The 17,661-nt window shown below is 39.4% G+C and overlaps 2 protein-coding genes across 3 annotated transcripts in view; one reads left to right on the plus strand and one right to left on the minus strand.

The window, feature by feature from the left end:
* Positions 1-241: 241 nt before the first annotated feature.
* ARPC5 (actin related protein 2/3 complex subunit 5) lies at positions 242-9,520 on the minus strand. The gene is made up of 4 exons (XM_074322219.2): positions 9,237-9,520; positions 6,847-6,918; positions 4,475-4,651; positions 242-1,623 (listed from the first exon to the last, which is right to left on the minus strand). Exons 1-4 carry the CDS (start codon positions 9,378-9,380, stop codon positions 1,561-1,563), a joined length of 456 nt encoding a protein of 151 aa, XP_074178320.1. The 5' UTR covers positions 9,381-9,520; the 3' UTR covers positions 242-1,560.
* A 285-nt stretch (positions 9,521-9,805) lies between these two features.
* The window catches only part of RGL1 (ral guanine nucleotide dissociation stimulator like 1), a 211,255-nt gene continuing 203,399 nt past the window's right edge, over positions 9,806-17,661 (plus strand). Inside the window, exon 1 of one of the 2 annotated variants that reach the window (XM_019738703.3) lies at positions 9,806-10,230. The gene's annotated coding sequence lies outside the window, so the exon portion shown is untranslated. The remainder of the gene's footprint in view (positions 10,231-17,661) is intronic. The other variant, XM_019738870.3, reaches the window with a different exon arrangement.

Below are 17,661 nucleotides of genomic sequence, written 5' to 3' on the forward strand. Positions count from 1 at the left end.
CAGGAGTTCAGGTGGCATCTGGAGGGCGACGGAGTCACCCCACAAGCTTTAGCAGTGCTCTGACCTCGTGAGTGACTCTCCCCTCTTCTCTGCTACCTTATATTTGAATAGTTTTATAAACCTTCCGTACCCAATTAATTCTTGTCAAGAGTACAGTAACCTGGTGGTAAAACAGGAAATCTTTGCTCTTAATTAACTATACGCGTACATTCCTAAGTATTAAGAGTAACAGTTAGAAAAATCAATTATTCAACACTGACACTTTATTTTCTGAACTTCGTAATTTTTACAAAACAAAAGGCAAGTATCAAAAACAGCAAAGAGCTTATAGAATTTCTGTACCAGTTTGCACATGTCAGTGATTATGAAACTGGTGTCCCATGTAAATACTAAACACAGGCTGATGTCCTGCTTGGTCGTATGCATTCAGGCGGTTTGTTTTGGAGCTACTGAGGAACAATTTTTTTATAAGCACCGGTCATTTTTTTTTGAGAACTGATTTGGTTTGTCCAACAAAGTAAACACTTTTTGCTGTGTGGCATTTTTTTTTTTTTTTAAAACCACTGAGCTGAAATACAGAATGTATTATGTGTTTGGATCTGAACCAAATCTTTTGAGATCCCCATTACCCTGGAGAACACTGAAGACATTTACAGGGCATAGGAAATACTGGTCATATACCTCATCATGTCTAAGGCGGCTACTGTAGTTCTATTTCATTCTGAGGCTGCCCAGAGTTTGAACTATATCATAGCTTTCATGTCCTTTCTGACTTGGACTAGTTTCCCCATGTAGGGCCATATGATTGGAACAACAGCTTTATGCTCATGCCAAACAGGCTCTAGTAGTTTATAGATATATTTGTATAGAGCAAGACTCCTTGCTCTGGACCCTGGTGACCACAAAAAAAATCGAGAGGCCGTGATTACTGGATGCTGAGAAGAAGCAAACTTAAAACTCACATAATCTGGAGGCAAGCAGAAACAAAGCTGGACTTGGTAATGGTGGTCACCCACCACTTGTTCCAGGAACACATTTTGCTTAAATAAGAGGAGTATGGTCCAGTTTCGCAATGTTAATAGCTGCCAGTCTCTCAAATGTATTTTTTATAAGGATCATTTCCTGGCTTGCAATGAGTTAGGAAACTGGCATCAAATTCGGATCAAATTTCTCACTATTAGTCAAAAACAAAAACAAAAACACCCCCCCCCCAAAAAAAAAAAAAAAACAACACAGAAAAACAAAAACACCAGCCATTAGGGGTTAAAAATTGCACAATTAAACTTGAATGTAAATTATACTATATACAGACTGGTATACACATCACTGAAATGGTTTTCAGAGCATGAAACACTCCTGTCGAAACATTCCCTCTATATTATTCCAACTTTCATTAAAGGAAAACTGATATGTAATTTTCTTCTTTAGCAATATGAAAAAGGAAGCAAGAAGGCAAAGCTGAGAGAAACAGATGCTACCCAAAGGGCAGCGGTGGCATTTGGTTGTTTTGGTCTTTGTACCAGCAACTCCCACATCCACAGATGTCCAGTTCCTGCTGGACTACACGGTCTTCCTGGCAGTCAACACGCGAACAATGGACCCGACTCCTCCAGCAGCCAGTGCCTGAAAACAAACCAAAATGTAAATGTTGACAGGACCATGAAGGGTCAATTCTCATACCAAGTAAAATATTTTTCTTTAAAAAAATTTTTTTTTTTCTTAAAGAAGGAATGTGCGCAGCTATTGATTTTGAATTCACTAATTTTGATAACTATTTATTGAGTGCCTCTTATGCCCAGTGTCCCTGGCACTGGGGGATCCAGTTAGAAACAAAACCTCCAGCGTCTCTGACCCCCTGCACTTGCATTCTAGTGAGATAGCAGTTTACATTCTAGTATGTTCTGAAATACCGACAGCCTAATATTCTTGCCTAAAACAGATGCTCAGATATAAATGTAGGGTATGTGTTCTGCTCTCTTATTCTCAACAGTGTCAGGAAGACATTCAAACTGGGAATAAAGCATCGTAGGCTCCATTTAGTTAGTCAGAATTTGTCAGATTTCTTTTTTTCCCTAGCAAAGAATTACTATTTAATAGCTAAGAACTCAAAATTTTAACTTGGACATTACCTTGAAAAATTGGAAGTCATGATTAAGTATTAGGAATTTGAAGCTTTGGTTTACTAGTGTTCAAACAACACGTACTGAATACCCTTGTGTATTGGGTACTGTGCTACATGCTGGGGATATAAAAGTGAATAAATACAGCATTTTCTGATCTCCTGGGAAGAGACGGATAGATAAACAGATCATTTTAACATAATTATGAAGTGACAGAGCTATGCTCTGGGCACTATAGAAGTACAGAGGAGAGCACATATCCAGCCTGAGGGTATAGAGGAATGTGGAATGATCAGGTGAGGTTCCCCGGAGAAATGATAAATGAAATGGATAAGGACGTGAGAGACTGACATAAAATGGTAAGGAGACACTCAGGCAGACAAAATCATGAGCAAAGGTACAGGGGTGTGAAACATTATGGTGTGTTCAGGGGAAAGGCTGGCACTGCGGGAGCCGAAGGGGAAGAACGACACGAAAGGCGAGGCTGGACTTGGGAACCCAGACGTCATTCTCCAGGTGACTGAGAAGAGTAGATTGGATTTGAGAGAGAGCATTGTGGCAACTGGGTGAAGAAGAGATTTGAGGGAGGCAAAACTGTTAACCGGGAGACCAGTTTAGGAAGCTATGGCAACGGACTGGGAGAGATGCTGTGAACAGTTCCATTCGAGACGTATCTGATTGGATGATTTGAGAAGTGTTTAGGAGATAAGATTGGCAAAAGACTGATGACTAATGTTAGGAAGTGATGACATATCAGTGCCTCAACTTCCCCATCTACTACAGGGGAATAATATCAAGCTTTCCCTCCTAGTATTTTATGAAGATTAAACGAGTTGTTATTTATAAAGTACTTGGAAGACTGCTTGGAATATAAGAAGAGCTCAGTCAGTGTTTGCTGTGATCCCAAGGCTACACTGGAAATAGGCTGCTTAGGTTTTAAAGCTGGCTCTTTGTTTGGACACTGAGGATGATATAGGTATTTACATACCTCGTAGAGTTGTAAGGACTAAACGAAGCATAATAGCACAGTGCCTGGCAAACACAAAGTGTTGCATGAATAGGATGACTGTATAAAATTATTCTCCAAATTGGTATACTGTAGAGTGAAAGGGAATTATTCATAATTATGTTCAAACAACTGGCATAAATGGGGCTGTCTTGGGCAACCTGGGAGGTATGGTTATCTTATCCATAAACGTTAGCTCTTTTATTTGATAGTATATGAGCGATAAAGGGACTTGGCCCAGGCTATACAGCAAGTTTTACTACCTCGTCTTATCTTAGATGTATGTTTTTACTTAAATACACACACAATAACTTCTGAAAACCTGAGTTTTGGGAACTGTAAGATGTTAGAGAATAGAGCCTTTACCTGTGGTTGGTTCTATTTAAATGTTACATTGTTCATATTTATACCAATGTAATATAAGAGCTGGGTATTAAACATTACCTTACCAATGTTTTACTTAAAGCTCAAATTCCTTCTACCCATTTTTCTTTGATCGTATACTAGCATCTGCTTGAAATGCAAAATAAAATGCATGAAAACTACAAAATATTTAAGAATTCTTGATCCCAACCCCCATTTCTTTTTTTAATTATTAATACATTACACGAAATTTGCCACTTTTGACCATTCTTAAATGTAAAATTCAGGCATTAATTACATTCACAATATTGTACAGGCATCACCACTATCTACTTCCAATACTTTTTCATCAGCCCAAACATTTAAAGCTCTGTACTGATTCAGTATTAACTCCCTATTCTCCCTTCTCCCCAGCCCCCAGTAACCTCTAACCTAGTTTCTGTCTCTATGAATCTGCCTATTCTAGATATTTCATACAAGTGGAATCACAGTATTTATCCTGTTGTGTTTAGCTTATTTCACGTTGCATAATGTTTTCAAGGTTCATTCATGCTGTAGTATTTATCAGAACTTCGTTTTTTACATGAACAGAGATTTCCATTTTATTCCATTGTATGTTATGTACCACATTTTGTTTAACTGTTCATCTGTCAATGGGTACTTGTGTTGTTTCCAACTTTTGGCCACTGTCAAAGAATTCTTGATTTTTATTGCTTGTTTTCTTTTCCGAGCTTTGATTTAGTTCCAAGTTTAAGATTATGTTTCATAAATAATAATCATTACTGAAGAAATGTAAGTGCTGCAAATCAGAATTTCTTAAGTCCAAGGCTAGTAAGCATAAATCTAAACTTTCCCTTTCATGCATTTATTTGTAATAACAAAGACATACAACTAAGAAGTCAAAATTACTTAGGTGAGAGAGGTTGTCACTGTGATTCTCTACTGTAAAGAAACCAGTCATACAGATTTATAATTCGTAACTTACCTTTTCGTGCCACTGCAATAACACAGCACTGCTATTGTCAGAGGGGCTCTCGAAGCCTTTATAAATATACTTCATTAGGAGATCCACGCCACTCTTGTCCAGGGATTGAACTGCCTTTTCAATATCATTAGCTTTAAAAGAGATGAGCACCTTCAAGACAATGCTGCCCGCCCGATCCTGAGGGGAAATAAAGAACAGAACATTTAGAGCTATGTATGTGCGGGGTTACAGTTTTAGAAAGACCACACTGAGAAGGTGACATCTGAGTCAAGTCCTGAAGGCCATGAAAGAGGAAACCTTGGGGATAGCTGAGGGAAGTATTTCAGGCAAAGGAAAGAACAAACGCTGTTAGTGTGTGTTCAAGGAATAGCACAAAGACCCAAGGCCTGGAGTGGAGTGGTGGGGAGCAGCAGGACAGATGTCAGAGAGGTAGTGGGAAGACGGATCTCGGAAGCCCTGCAGGCCGTTGTGAGGACTGTGGCTTTCACCCAGAGAAATGATGTTGGAAGAACAGTGACATCGTCTGTCTTACATTTGAACAGGATCACTTTGGCTGCCATGTTGAGAATAAGCTGGGGGGTGGGGAGGGGACAAGGCAGAAGCAGGGAGACCAGTGAGGAAGTTACTGCAAAACTATAGGCTGGTTTCGGCCAGAGAGGCAGCAAAGGAGGTGGTCAGAAGTGGACAGATTCTTGACATATTTGAAGGTAGGACTGAAAGGATGGGCTTACAGATAGATGTGAAAATTTGCCAATTTATTAAATCCATATTTAAATTTTACTTCTTGATCTTAAAAAAATCTGAACAAGGAAAACAAACTGCAGTTCTACTTTGAACCATCCATCAGAAATAAGTTATCAACAAATATTTAAGTTTTAAAGAAAACTCATTTTAAAGTTTCATTTCTATAGTCAAGTGACTATAGATGTAAGATATAGTGATATTCATTTATAATGATCTTTTTTTCCTTGCCTAAAAGGCTGCTTCAACAGAAAAGTTAGTTTTTATCTGTCAGGCCAATCAAAGGAACACTTAATTTATCCTTTGAAGAATTCATTTTTCCTTCTATTCAAGACAAAGTGATACCTTTGCCATAAACACTGGTCAGGATTTTACAGAATGTTTCTACCACCCATTGTTATCTTCAGCTTAAAGACTATGCAATTACTCAATTTTGAACACCATCCTTGCATCCAGAGCTATAACCTCCCACTCTCACACTGTGAGAAGAAAAAACCATTCATACAAAAAAACCAGAAGGTGGTAAAATCGAAATTTCAATGTTTCTTACAAATTTTGAAAACCAAAGAAAATGTTCTCCTTATAAAGAATTATGTTGCCTAGATAATTATTATGCACTTACCTACTTATTACTTAACTACTATTCAACTAAGGAGATTCTTAGGGCTCCTAGGATGTATGAATAACTGTGGCACTGGGGTCAGTGCTCTGGGTTTCATTTTACATAATAAATAATGAAGTAAATAGGTTCTTAAGAATTACTGAAAGACTGCTGCAGGGAACGTTAAGTTGCACAACTTTTCTTAAGGGCAATGTGGCAATTCTGTGTGCAGCAAAAGCCTTAAAAAAATGTGCATTCTAAAATCCAGCATTTCACTTCTAGGGATTTATTCAAAGGAAATTATTCAGAATTTACAAAACATTATCCATTTCAGTACTGTTTACAACAGGAAAAAAAGGTCAATAATGTAAATATACGACAAAATAGATTAGTTACATGTAAACTGCAGCATTATCTATATGTAGCCATTAAAAAAGATGTTACAGAAATAAACTTATTGCCAAGGAAAGATGTTCATGTCCATGGCTATACAACTGAAAAAGCAGGTTATAAAATTTCATTTTTATTAAAAAAAAAACAAAAAACCTCTCATAGAAAAACTGTATCAGCAAATAGCCACACCGAAAAGCAGTAATTACAATGTTGAGGTGGTGGGGTTATGGACAGTTACCGTTTTTCATCCCCCCACATGAGTTTTCTATAATAGATTAATACTTGTACAACATTCACAGATCTTTAACAAGAAAAGTAGAATCTGTTCATTTTGTAAAGTTTTACTTATTCTTCAAATCTTTGCTCAAATTGAACCTGCAGCCTCCCCTAAAAGCACACAGAAATGATCTGTCATTTGAACTTGGTGTGTGCCTACCAGGCAGCGTTATCGTAAGTAACCCAGTGTTAGCCTGCTCTTTATTCATTTGCAAATGTTTACCTATTAAACTACATCGTTAACTCTTCCATGGCAAAGATCGTGAATAGTTCAAATATTTCTTGACTTTGTGACACTTTAGAGGATTTGGGTAAGAATGCTACGGTATTGTCAGAGATCACTGTGTGACCTGGGACTCACCTTTACCGCCTGACTCTTCGTGTTGATGGGGGGGTTCTTCAGAGCAGCCTGCAGGGCAGCTGTCATGTTTCCTGTGGTGGCGGTTAAGGACATAGCAGCAAAGGGCAGCCCACAGGAAAGCATTCTAACTACCAGGAACCACTGGTTCTTAAGACTTGACTTCATGCAGAGAAAGAAAAATGACTATGGTCACTATGTTCACTATTGGAAAATTCAACATGTTGGTTTCAAGGATGTCAATCAAAGGTAAAGTACTGAAAACTACAAAAAAATCACGTGAGAGTTCTTTTAATAAAGCAAAGGCCGTTCCATCCTTGGTTCTAATTATCAAATGAATGCCTTGAGAACCTCCCCTTTTTCAATGAGACACATATGGAAACACTATCCAGTGATATTTAAAAAACCTCTACAATATGTATCAGAATTATTAGGCCCCAAAATGAAACTGCCTATCCTCAACCAAAATGTTTTTATGTGATTCTAACTGGAAAAATAAAGACCAAACTTTTACTAGAATTATATTCTATATTAATTGAAATCCTGATGGAAAATGCTGGTGTATTAATTTAGCAATCTGAATGATATACATTAGCAATCTCTCAATATTGATGAAAAGAGGCATTACAGAAGGTATCATGTTTCAATGACCCTTAGGAGGCAGCTTAACTTTTCTGTTTTGGATCTTTTCTTTCATATTTCATAAAGGTTATTCAGACTGTGTCAGGCCATACCTATTACATTTAGTCTCTCTTTGAAAGCACTAGTGAGTTAGCATGTATGAGACACAGAAGGCCAATCAGACTGTCAGAATGTACAGTCATTCCCCTAAAAGGAAAACCACACAAGCTCACTTGTTCCTCCATCTGTAGTGCCTAACCAGCATTTGTGTCTTCTGGTTATAACAGGGGTAGAAGAGACAGTATCTTTATAAACAGACCTACTATATGGATACAGCAGAACCATTTAAGATTCCTCATACGACCTAAAATGTTAGTTTCACAAAACATCATTTATCCACCACAAAGAATGTTTTTAGACAGAACAATGTTCACCAGTTATTTTCTGAAGAAAAAGGTCTGACAAAAAACCCCATGGTTGGTGGTAAGCTGTCATTTTCAAGGCTTAATGGACTTCTAGAGAAGCATGCCTTTTGTAGACTGGCTCATTTTTAAGGCCCCAAACACATTAAGTATTTAAATAATGAAAAATAGCAACCGCTGATTGTGAAAGTTGTGGAAAGTAAATAAATATCTGTATGTTGATAAATGTTTAATGCTGTATTTTAGATGCCTTTAAGACCAGATATAGTTGCTACCAAATATCTTCACTCATCTATTTCCCCATTATAATTTCACAGGACACCCATGAGGCGTCTATAAAGCCTTCCTTATGAATCCACCCAAGAATAATTAGAAATGAATGAATTCAGTAACTGACAATCTTGTAAACTACAGCTTTGGTTATTGCAACATTTACATTTTTTCTAAAAAAGATCTCATGCGAATGTTACGAATATTTAAATATGCAAAACCAAAAACTAGGAACTGACAACCACATTTGAACTAAAATGGAAACGATTTCAGGATTATAAAAATGATTCTGCTTTGTACAACTGGCTCGTCTTCTATTTTATTCATTGGGATTCATTTTATGTATTTCCAGGGATTCTCCACATGCACTCCCTGCTTCTTTCCACGGTCCTTCGCTCAGCAGGTTAAAGCCTCCAAGCTTCTTCCTTTCTTGGGAGTTTTGGTAATTTTGTACTTACTTCCTTTCCCCGGTTAGCAAATTCTGTGCAACTTGTAATTTGCAAAATTCTTTTTTCTTAAAAAAAAAAAAAAAAAAGGACCCCAGGCTCAAAGGACTGAGGGCCTCATTCTGCAAACTACCCCACGTCTCCCAGAAAGGAATAAACTATCCTAATTCTCTCAAAACAAAAGCACCACCGCAACAAAACCAAAGTCACTAGAGACAGACGCCCATTCCCCCCCGTCAGAAACTTCTGGAGCTAATGTGACCCCAGGAAACAGCGTTCTGGGAGGGAAACTTCAGCACCGAGCAAGAGTCCCGAGCAGCCCCGAAGCCTTCCCAGCGCCTCGAGGGCGCGGCCGGCAGAGCCAGGGCCGGACGCAGCAGCTCCAGGCGCAACCTGAGGAATCGGGGTGTGGGAGGCGCCCCGGCGGGGCACGTTTCGGAGGGCGGACCCCTGGGGTCTCCGGGCCACCCGGTGAGATACGGGAGAAGCCCCTGCCCTCGGGATGCGGGACCCCAAAGAGACAGGGGCCGGCAGGAGCGGCTCGGCGCCCGTCCCCCGGGAGGGGCCCTCAGACCCTGCCGGCGCGGGGACCACAAGGGCCCGCTGGGACGGGGAGGCCGGCGACGCAAGGATATTGCCGCAGGCAGGAGTCCACCTCGCCCTCGTCGGGCCCGGCCTGGCCGTCGCCGCCGTCCTCCTCATCCACGAACTTGTTCTCGTCGTACTCATCCACGTCCACCTTCCGGAACCGGGCCGACGACACCGTATTCTTCGACATCCCGGATCCGGAGCGGGGGCGAAGGCCTCCTCTTGGTACTGCCTCTCCCTCGGCAAGCCCAGTTCTGCAGGAACCCGCGGCCCGGTGCCTTCACTTCCCTCTTCCGCTCTGGGGCGTCGCCGGCAGCCCGGGCTCGGGAGGTTCTGGGCCTGCGCGCTGGCGGCGCTTCTTCCTCCTCAGGTTCACACTCAGCTGAAGCCTCCTACGCGGTCCTTGCCCGCCTCCCGGGAGCGCGCTCAAACGAGGGAGCGCGCTAGACTCAGTGCGCAGGCGCAGACTTTCCGCAGGAAAGGGGCGGGGCGGAGCTAAGGAGGCGGGGGCGGGAGGGGGCGGAGCATGAGGGAGGGCCGAAAGCGGTGCCGCGGGAAGAGGTAATAGGCGATTGGTCATCCGAGTGCCTCACGTGATCCCTAGGGGTTTCCATAGGAACGCTTCTCTGCGGTCCAGTCTAGGGGTTCTTCTTCTGTTAGCGGCGATGGGCACTGGGGGCGGGTGGCCTTGGCTTTTGCTGCCGCCAACGACCTGTCATCCGGCTCTTGCGTAGGGTCCGGCCGTCCTGGACTTGCCTATGAGGTGGGATGGACCGGTTGTCGGACCAAGTCCCCTGCAGTCGGCAGTAGTCGGGCGGAGTGATGCACGCCCGGGCGCCCAGCATCGTTCTAGTTCTCAGAGACATCGCCTCGGGCCGTGCGCTGCTGGTGGCTGCGTTCCTGAGCCGGGAGCCCCTTTCCCGGGCTTGGAACTACGCTGTGCGGCCAGCGGGAGGTCCCCAAGGACAGAGTCGAAAGGTCACAGCTTCTGCCAGTGCTGTGTGACAGCACCGCGAAGGCACCTGCAGAACCTGAACTAGGTATCGTGTCCATTGCGAGGGAGGGGGAGGTGCCTGGGCAGGGGCGGGGGTCGGGGGGCAAAACTGGGTGAACCTGTGGAATTTGTGGCAGGGTCAGTCACTGACAACTTAAAATAAGTGGTTGCGTGGAGCAGGTAGGGGCGAGCTGCGTTCTCCGGTGCTGAGGGGAAAGAAAATGTGTAACAATTGTATTGTGATGACGTTTAAGATTTAAGACGTTTGTGATTTCAGATTTTATGTGATCCCTTTAGGCCAGCTTTTTATTACATTTGACATGCCCATTTCTGAGAGCAATGCTCTTACTGAGGGGGTAAATGGTAGCTGTGCTGTGGGTGCAACACTGAAGTACAAGTATGTGTAGATTAAAATTAATGTGGACATTTGGATGGACACTGCTCAGATGGCTTTGTTTTCCCGACGTCCTATCAGGTCTAGTTTAATTCCACCCCTAGCAGAAGGCCGGCTGGTGCCCTGTTAAGTACTCTAATCATTGGTTTCCTGTGCTCTGTTGGAAAGAGCGTTGGGTTTAGAATCAGTAAATCCTGGCTCGAGTCTTGAGTCTTGCACTCAATCTACTTGATTGAGACACGCCACTTAAAAATTCTGAATCTCAGGTTCCTCACTGCTCACGTGGGGCTAATAATGTGTACTTAAGATTATTCTGAGATTTAAATACAGGAAAGTGTTTTGGAGCTGTAAAATTGTACATAAATGTGAAATGTGTGTTACCTGTACCATTGATTTTAAAACTAGCCTTGTAAATTACTTAATGATATATTGTGTTTTATTTTGCCCCTGAAGAGATGGAAAGATTCTGGAGGGCGGAGGCTGTCTTATATTTCTTTTGTATCTTCCTTCAGGTCTGACATAAAGCTAAGCGTGCAGAAGGTACTCAGTGCTATCGGGTACTCAGATATTCCTGGATGAATGAATAAAATGTGAAAGACATTATAGTTTGAAAATCACACTGAGAATAATGAACCAGTAGAAAGAGGAAGAAAAAAGATCTCAAAATCAAATTTTCATTAGATACATGTGCGTACTTATGTATATACATATATGTATATCTATATCAATATGTATATATAGGTATACATATATATCTATATCTCTTTAATCTGTCATCTATAGAGAGAACCCTCAGGAATAGACAGCATTTTTTTTCTTGGAAGGAAGAAGCAATATGGCATTTTCTTTTCCCAATTAAATCACCCTTCTGGAACATATATCATTGAGGTGATGAACTGACATTTCTTTAAATTAACATTCAAGTTATGAGCAAACACGCTGGTAAAAACTTCCCCAAGGACTGTCTTAAAAGAGCAAAGGAAAAATTTCTACCTGTTGATAACCTTTATTTTAAAAAGTCGTATACCAAAGTACCAGATCATTACTGTGGTGAATAGCATTACATAACTTAGAATAAAGATTTGTTCTAATATTCTTTTCTCAGTTTCAATATTTTGCTAACTTTAGAAGAGAAAATTGACTCTTCGAAGCACTACTGAGAGCAAATGGAAACAAGGATTCATGAGCTAATACATCCGTTCTCTTACTGTTTCTATTCTTTTGTATAAGGTCTTATTTAGGAAATTTCTTTGTTCTCTGGTTTTAGAACTGGGAAAGAAACCCAAAGTAGAAATCAACTTAAGGGAACAGAGAGGGGAATTTAAAAAATCGAGTTGCTCAAGGGTATAATTGTTTTTAATTGCTCATAATTTTGCTCTGTGTGTTGAATGTGTTAAATATAATTAATTAATTTTCACCCACATAATGCATATTACATTTGAGATATAATAATGTCAGAAATATCCTTTTCCAATGCAGTGTTTTTTTATTATCTCACAATGATAAGTACCTTGTACATAGTAGGCACGCAACACTTTTCTATCCAATGAAGCAATAATCCAACAAATTAATTTTGGAATTATATTTAGAGATTGAGTATTTTTTAATGGACACATTAAATACCTCTTTAAAGCTTTAGAGAAATTTGTGTGTGTGTGTGTGTGAAGAACGCTGTCCTTAATTATCATTTAATTAGAAGATACACATTCCAATTTATTGCATATGAATATTAGAAATTTCTAATGTTAGTCATGGCACTTCTTTCATTTTAGGTAATATTATTTTCCCTATTTTAATTTTCCAAAGGAGTGCTTATCCCTGAAATAAAGGTTCCATAGGGTTTCAAGACATTTTATTTGTTTTGCAAATAACCTGGTTTGGTGCAATACCGAAGTTAACACTGACTTTTCTCGAGATTAACGCTGCATGATAGTATATAGCTCCTTATTTTTGTGACGATGGAAAGAGCAAAAGATCTTTTTAGTTAGAAAGGGTTTTGATAAAACTATCCTATAATAGATTTTTGCAGATATTTTAAACCAAGTACTCTACCTAAAATGTGCTTTTTTCTCCAGATTTGCCATTAAATACTTAACAAACCAAGACCTTGGAATCCTGCAGTGTGGCAGGATTATTATTTAAAATGGAAGTGAACTCAGTGTTAATCAAATATGTCAAACATGTGTTATAAATATAAAATAAATAATTTTCAGTTCTGGTAATGATTTAATTTCACTGTTCTCTAGCAACATAATTACTACAATGTAAAAAGATTTTTTGGCATGTTAGCCATAGACTATATATAGACTTAACATGTAAATGAACTGGTTCTGTGTTAAAACCACCAACCTTCAAAACTTCAAGTTTTTAATTGGTGATTAATTTTAGCTTCACATAACTTTATGGTAACACACTAAGGTAGAGCGGACAGGATGAACTATTTTACGAGAACTTTTATTTATTTATATATTAGTACTTCAAGGATTTAAAAGATTTAAATCTGTACGCTTGTCTCAGGTAAAAAGTTTAGTGCTAAATGAAAGAATAAGCCTTGTTTGTTAAACATTTTTGTGAATGGGACTATATTTCTATTTCATGTTTTTACCTGCTTATGATAATATAAAGGGAAGCTATGGATTTAAAAATTTATTTATTCCATGTTCCTTCCCATTACTTGGGTCTGTTATTAATGCTAACAGTTGTTTTAAGGTTACATTTCTTGTCACAATATATAATCATAATTTTTGAGATAGTGATAATTTATATCTTTTCCAATATTTATGTCACTTTTATTTTTTTTTCTTAACTTATTGCATTAGTTAGACTCTCAGAAACGATGTTGAGAAATTGGATGATAGTAGGCTTCTCTTCTTTGTTTTTCTTTCAATGGAAATGTTTTTGGTATTTACCAGTTTATATTTCTATTGCTTTATGATCTTTAGACATAATAGTTGAAATTACCAAATGCTTTTTTGGGGGAATCGAATGATAAAAATCATGTCATTTTGATTTTTTAATTTATGAATGTAATGAATTATATTTATATATTTTTATGCACTGAACCATTCCCACATTTCTAGAATAAACTCTATTAGGTTACTATTTTAATTGCTTGCTAGATTTGATTAGTTTATATTTTGTTTACATTTCAGAATCTATATGTATAAGTAAGATTGGTTCATAGTTTTATTTCTTTGTGCTATCTTTATCTGGTTTTCATATTGAGATTAGTCTGGCTTTGTAAGATGAATTGAGAGGATTTCTACCTTTTTTTCCCCCTATGCTCTGGAATAGTTTGAATAATAGAAAATTGTCATGCTATTTTTTTTGAAAGTTATAGAATATGCTTCCAGAATTATCTGGGCTTACTTATATTTTTAGAGGTAGAGTTTTGATCATCTTTATCATCTGCAGTTATTGACTTGTTTGGTTTTCTTTCTCTTTTTGAGCCAATTTCAGAATTCATATTTTCCTAGTAAATATGCATTTCATCTAGAGTGCCAATTTATTGGCAAGAAGTTGCAAAAAGTACTTTCTTATAGTTATTTTAGTTACTTCCATAACCATAGACATATAGCTTTTCTCATTGCTGCTATTAACTATTTAAATAAAATATTAAAATCAACAAATTTTTTTCTTTTTTTTTTCTCCTAACCTGCTTGTTACCAATTTGAGAAACATATCTTTACTCTTATAGAAAATAGTCATCTAAGACTCATAGTTTTGAAAGAATTTAAAAGATCCTACAATTCCTATCCTTTCCTACTAACTATCCTTATCCTGTTAATATTTTATTAATAATAGCAGCCACTTGATGAGAGCTCATTGTGTGTTAGACGCTTGGTTAATAAGCTCTTTACTATACCTACATTATTTAATCCTTGGAGTAGCTCTAGTGCCTAGGAATTTGTGTTCCCATTTTATGAATGAGAAAACTAAGGCTAAGAGAGATCAGGTAACTCAGCCAATGATATTCAACTAGCAAGTAGCAGACTGGTATGGGAATTAGGACTGTCAGATTCTGAAGCTTGTGCTTTTAATTACCACTCTGTACTTTCAGTAAGTCTTTCTCATTATTCCCAACTATACTGCTTACCTTTGTGCTAAAAATAAGTCTATAACTAAGTATCAAGGGTTCAATAAAACCACACCATAGCTTGAAATAAACTGTAAATTGTGAACTTAAAAAATCTTGTTGTTGTAATGATTTTTTAAAAAGATACTTATTTTTTTCCCTCAGATATTTCCGTGAGCTTTCCCCACTTTTTTCAGTATTTTGAGACTAGACATAGAGCCTGTGATCATATTAGCCTAGCACAAAAGATATCACTTTTTTGGTAGATGGAGAGATCAATTGGTATTGATTAGCAATTCCACTTAATTTTTAAAAAATTGTGGCAAAATACCCACAACATAAAATTTATCATCTTACCCATTTTAAGTACACAGTTAAGTAGTATGTATAAAGTACATTCACATTGTTGTACAATCTTTACCACCATCCATCGGCAGACCTCTTTTTATCTTGCAAAGCTTAGACTCTGTACCCATTAACTCCATATGCCCCCTCTCCCCAGCCTCTAGCAACCACAATTTTATTTTCTGTGTCTATAACTTGATGACTCAATGTACCTCATATAAGTCAAATCACACAGTATTTGTCTTTTATGACTGGCTTATTTCATTCAGCTTGATGTCCCCAAGATTTATCCAAGTCGTAACATGTGTCAGAATTTCTTTTTCTTTTTAAGATTGAATAATGTTCCCTTGTGTGTGTCTACCACCTCTTCTTTATCCATTCACTCCCTGATGGACACGTGAGTTACTTCCACCTTTTGGCTATTGTGAGTAATGCTGCTGTGAATATGGTTGTACAAATATCTCTTTGAGACCCGGTTTTCACTAGTTTTGGGTAGATACCTGGAAGTGGAATTGCTGGATCATATGGTAATTCTCTTTTTAATTTTTTGAGGAACCAATTCCACTTAGTTAACTAAATAGCGCAGTAAAGCCATGTTCCATTGCCTCAGGTCTCTGATTTGGTGCAGCCCTGAGACTCAGGGACATCCAAGGTAAGATACTCTCAGGCCTTATGTTTGGTATAAGGTCCTGGTTAACAAGGAGTGGGGGAGGGGACAGTGCCGAAACTGAGATGCAGAACCTACGTAAGGTCTTCACCTTAGCCCACTCAGCCTGCCTAGCTCCCGGAGTCTGGAGGAGGCCCCATGGTACATGGCTTGAGCAGAATTACAGAGAAGCCACAGGACTAGTACTACATGGATATGGATTTTTCTAGGCTTCGTAGGAAGTCCACACTCATTATTTTGAGAGGCATTAAAGCATAGTGATTAAGAACATGGATTCTGGAGCTAGATCTCCTGGGGTTGACTCTTCAGCTCAGCTTTTACTACTTGAGCAGTGACTTCAGCTCCCTGTGCCACAATTTCCTTACTTGTAAAATAAGTAATGCGATAATACCGACCACTTAGGAGGATGGGGAGGATTCAATGAGTTAATATGTGGAAGTACTTAGGAAAGTACCTGACATTATAGCTCTCAGTAAACGGTAGGCAATAGTAGTATTATTTTTAGTTAGTGTAGGTTACCGTGTGGCTTTCTTTAAAATCCTCAGAAATAAGATGAATAACATTCCATTCTGTGAGTTAAACTTTTTGGATTGCGTGCAGTATGAATCAAAAAAGATATGTGACAGCAGTTTAAAGAGAGAGCATTTGCTCCCAGGCCAGCAGGAGTAAATATTGTAAGCTGATGAAACATTGAGATCTGTGGAAAATCAATCCTAGTCGTTACAGGAATTGCTTGTAGAGGTTGTAGAGTCATCACAGTCTTAGCCCTCCTAAACACTGTCCAAGGTGCCCTGGTGACTATCCTACCCTTTCATTTCAAGTGGCAGATGTCTGTCTCTGGTAAGGGGAGTCTGATAGCACTAAACATTTGAATGACAGAATGAACTTCTCCAACCCACAAAGCAGACTTCTGATCATGCTTTGGCTTCCGATGTAGCGTGTCCGCGTGGTGAAGCTGTGTAGGCTGGACTACTTAAATATCTGATTGCATACCTAGTTGTAAGTCTCACTGGAAACCAGAACATTAGCTTTCTGCTTTTACTTGTCAATCTTGGGTGCGTTGTTAACCCAGGTCAGCCCCTGATTAATAAATCCGTTGTCTCTGTGTTGACTAAGTAGGTAGTTGAGCCTTGAACGCTGAAGGCCAAACCCTGGACCACACTCCCCTCCCCAACCCGCCTCAATTTCTTGGAATATACTCCCTGCCTCTTTTAGATCACTGCACCACTAGCTGCTTTATCGACTTGTATTTTCTTCATTGGAACTTCTATATGTGTGGGGGCAGTGATAATTCTTCAATATCACCATTATAAGTTTGCTACAGAGAGGTGGAGCATTCCAGTTGCTGGTCTTCCCTACATTCCTGAGCCAGCCCGACCCAAGCCTGACCCTTTGTGTAGAGATCACTGCACTGTACGAGCTCGCTCCGTGGAACTATAGATCTGATACATGCCGTCTTAGAGCAGATCGCTCAAGTCTCTTGTTTTTCAGATGCGGAAACAGAGACTACTTGCGTAAGGCCATATATCTTCACGCTCTTTCGACAGTCTGTTGTCTAAAGCTTGACTGTCTCGGCCTCAACTCATGACTTCTTAATAACCTTCCTAGCCCCAGTCTTATCTAACCAGTACAAACGTTTAACTTCCCAAAGCACCTTTCTTTCCTGTGGTTCTGGCAACATTCCTCCCTTTGTTATATACCGTTGCCATCCAGGTTCACATGTGAATACGGATTCATCGTAGATTTCAGACTGTGTTTCTAACTGGTTGGATCCTTTGTAGCCTGGCTGACACTGTGGTCTTCCTGACCGCTTTGGAGATAGATTGCCTGGAGATAGATCCATCCAATAATTGGATCTACTTTTTTTTTTTTTTTTTTTCTAGGAGCTCACAAGGGAGGCAGTTCCCCCCGTTGCTGCAGGGTTTCACCAGCCAACTTGGCAAGAAGCTTTAGAGTTGGCTCCCCAGGTCCCCCTTGACTTGCTGACACCAGTAGC

Source organism: Rhinolophus sinicus, chromosome 11, assembly GCF_057876585.1.
Source record: "Rhinolophus sinicus isolate RSI-liver-muscle chromosome 11, RSI-T2T, whole genome shotgun sequence".
Taxonomy (NCBI): domain Eukaryota; kingdom Metazoa; phylum Chordata; class Mammalia; order Chiroptera; family Rhinolophidae; genus Rhinolophus; species Rhinolophus sinicus.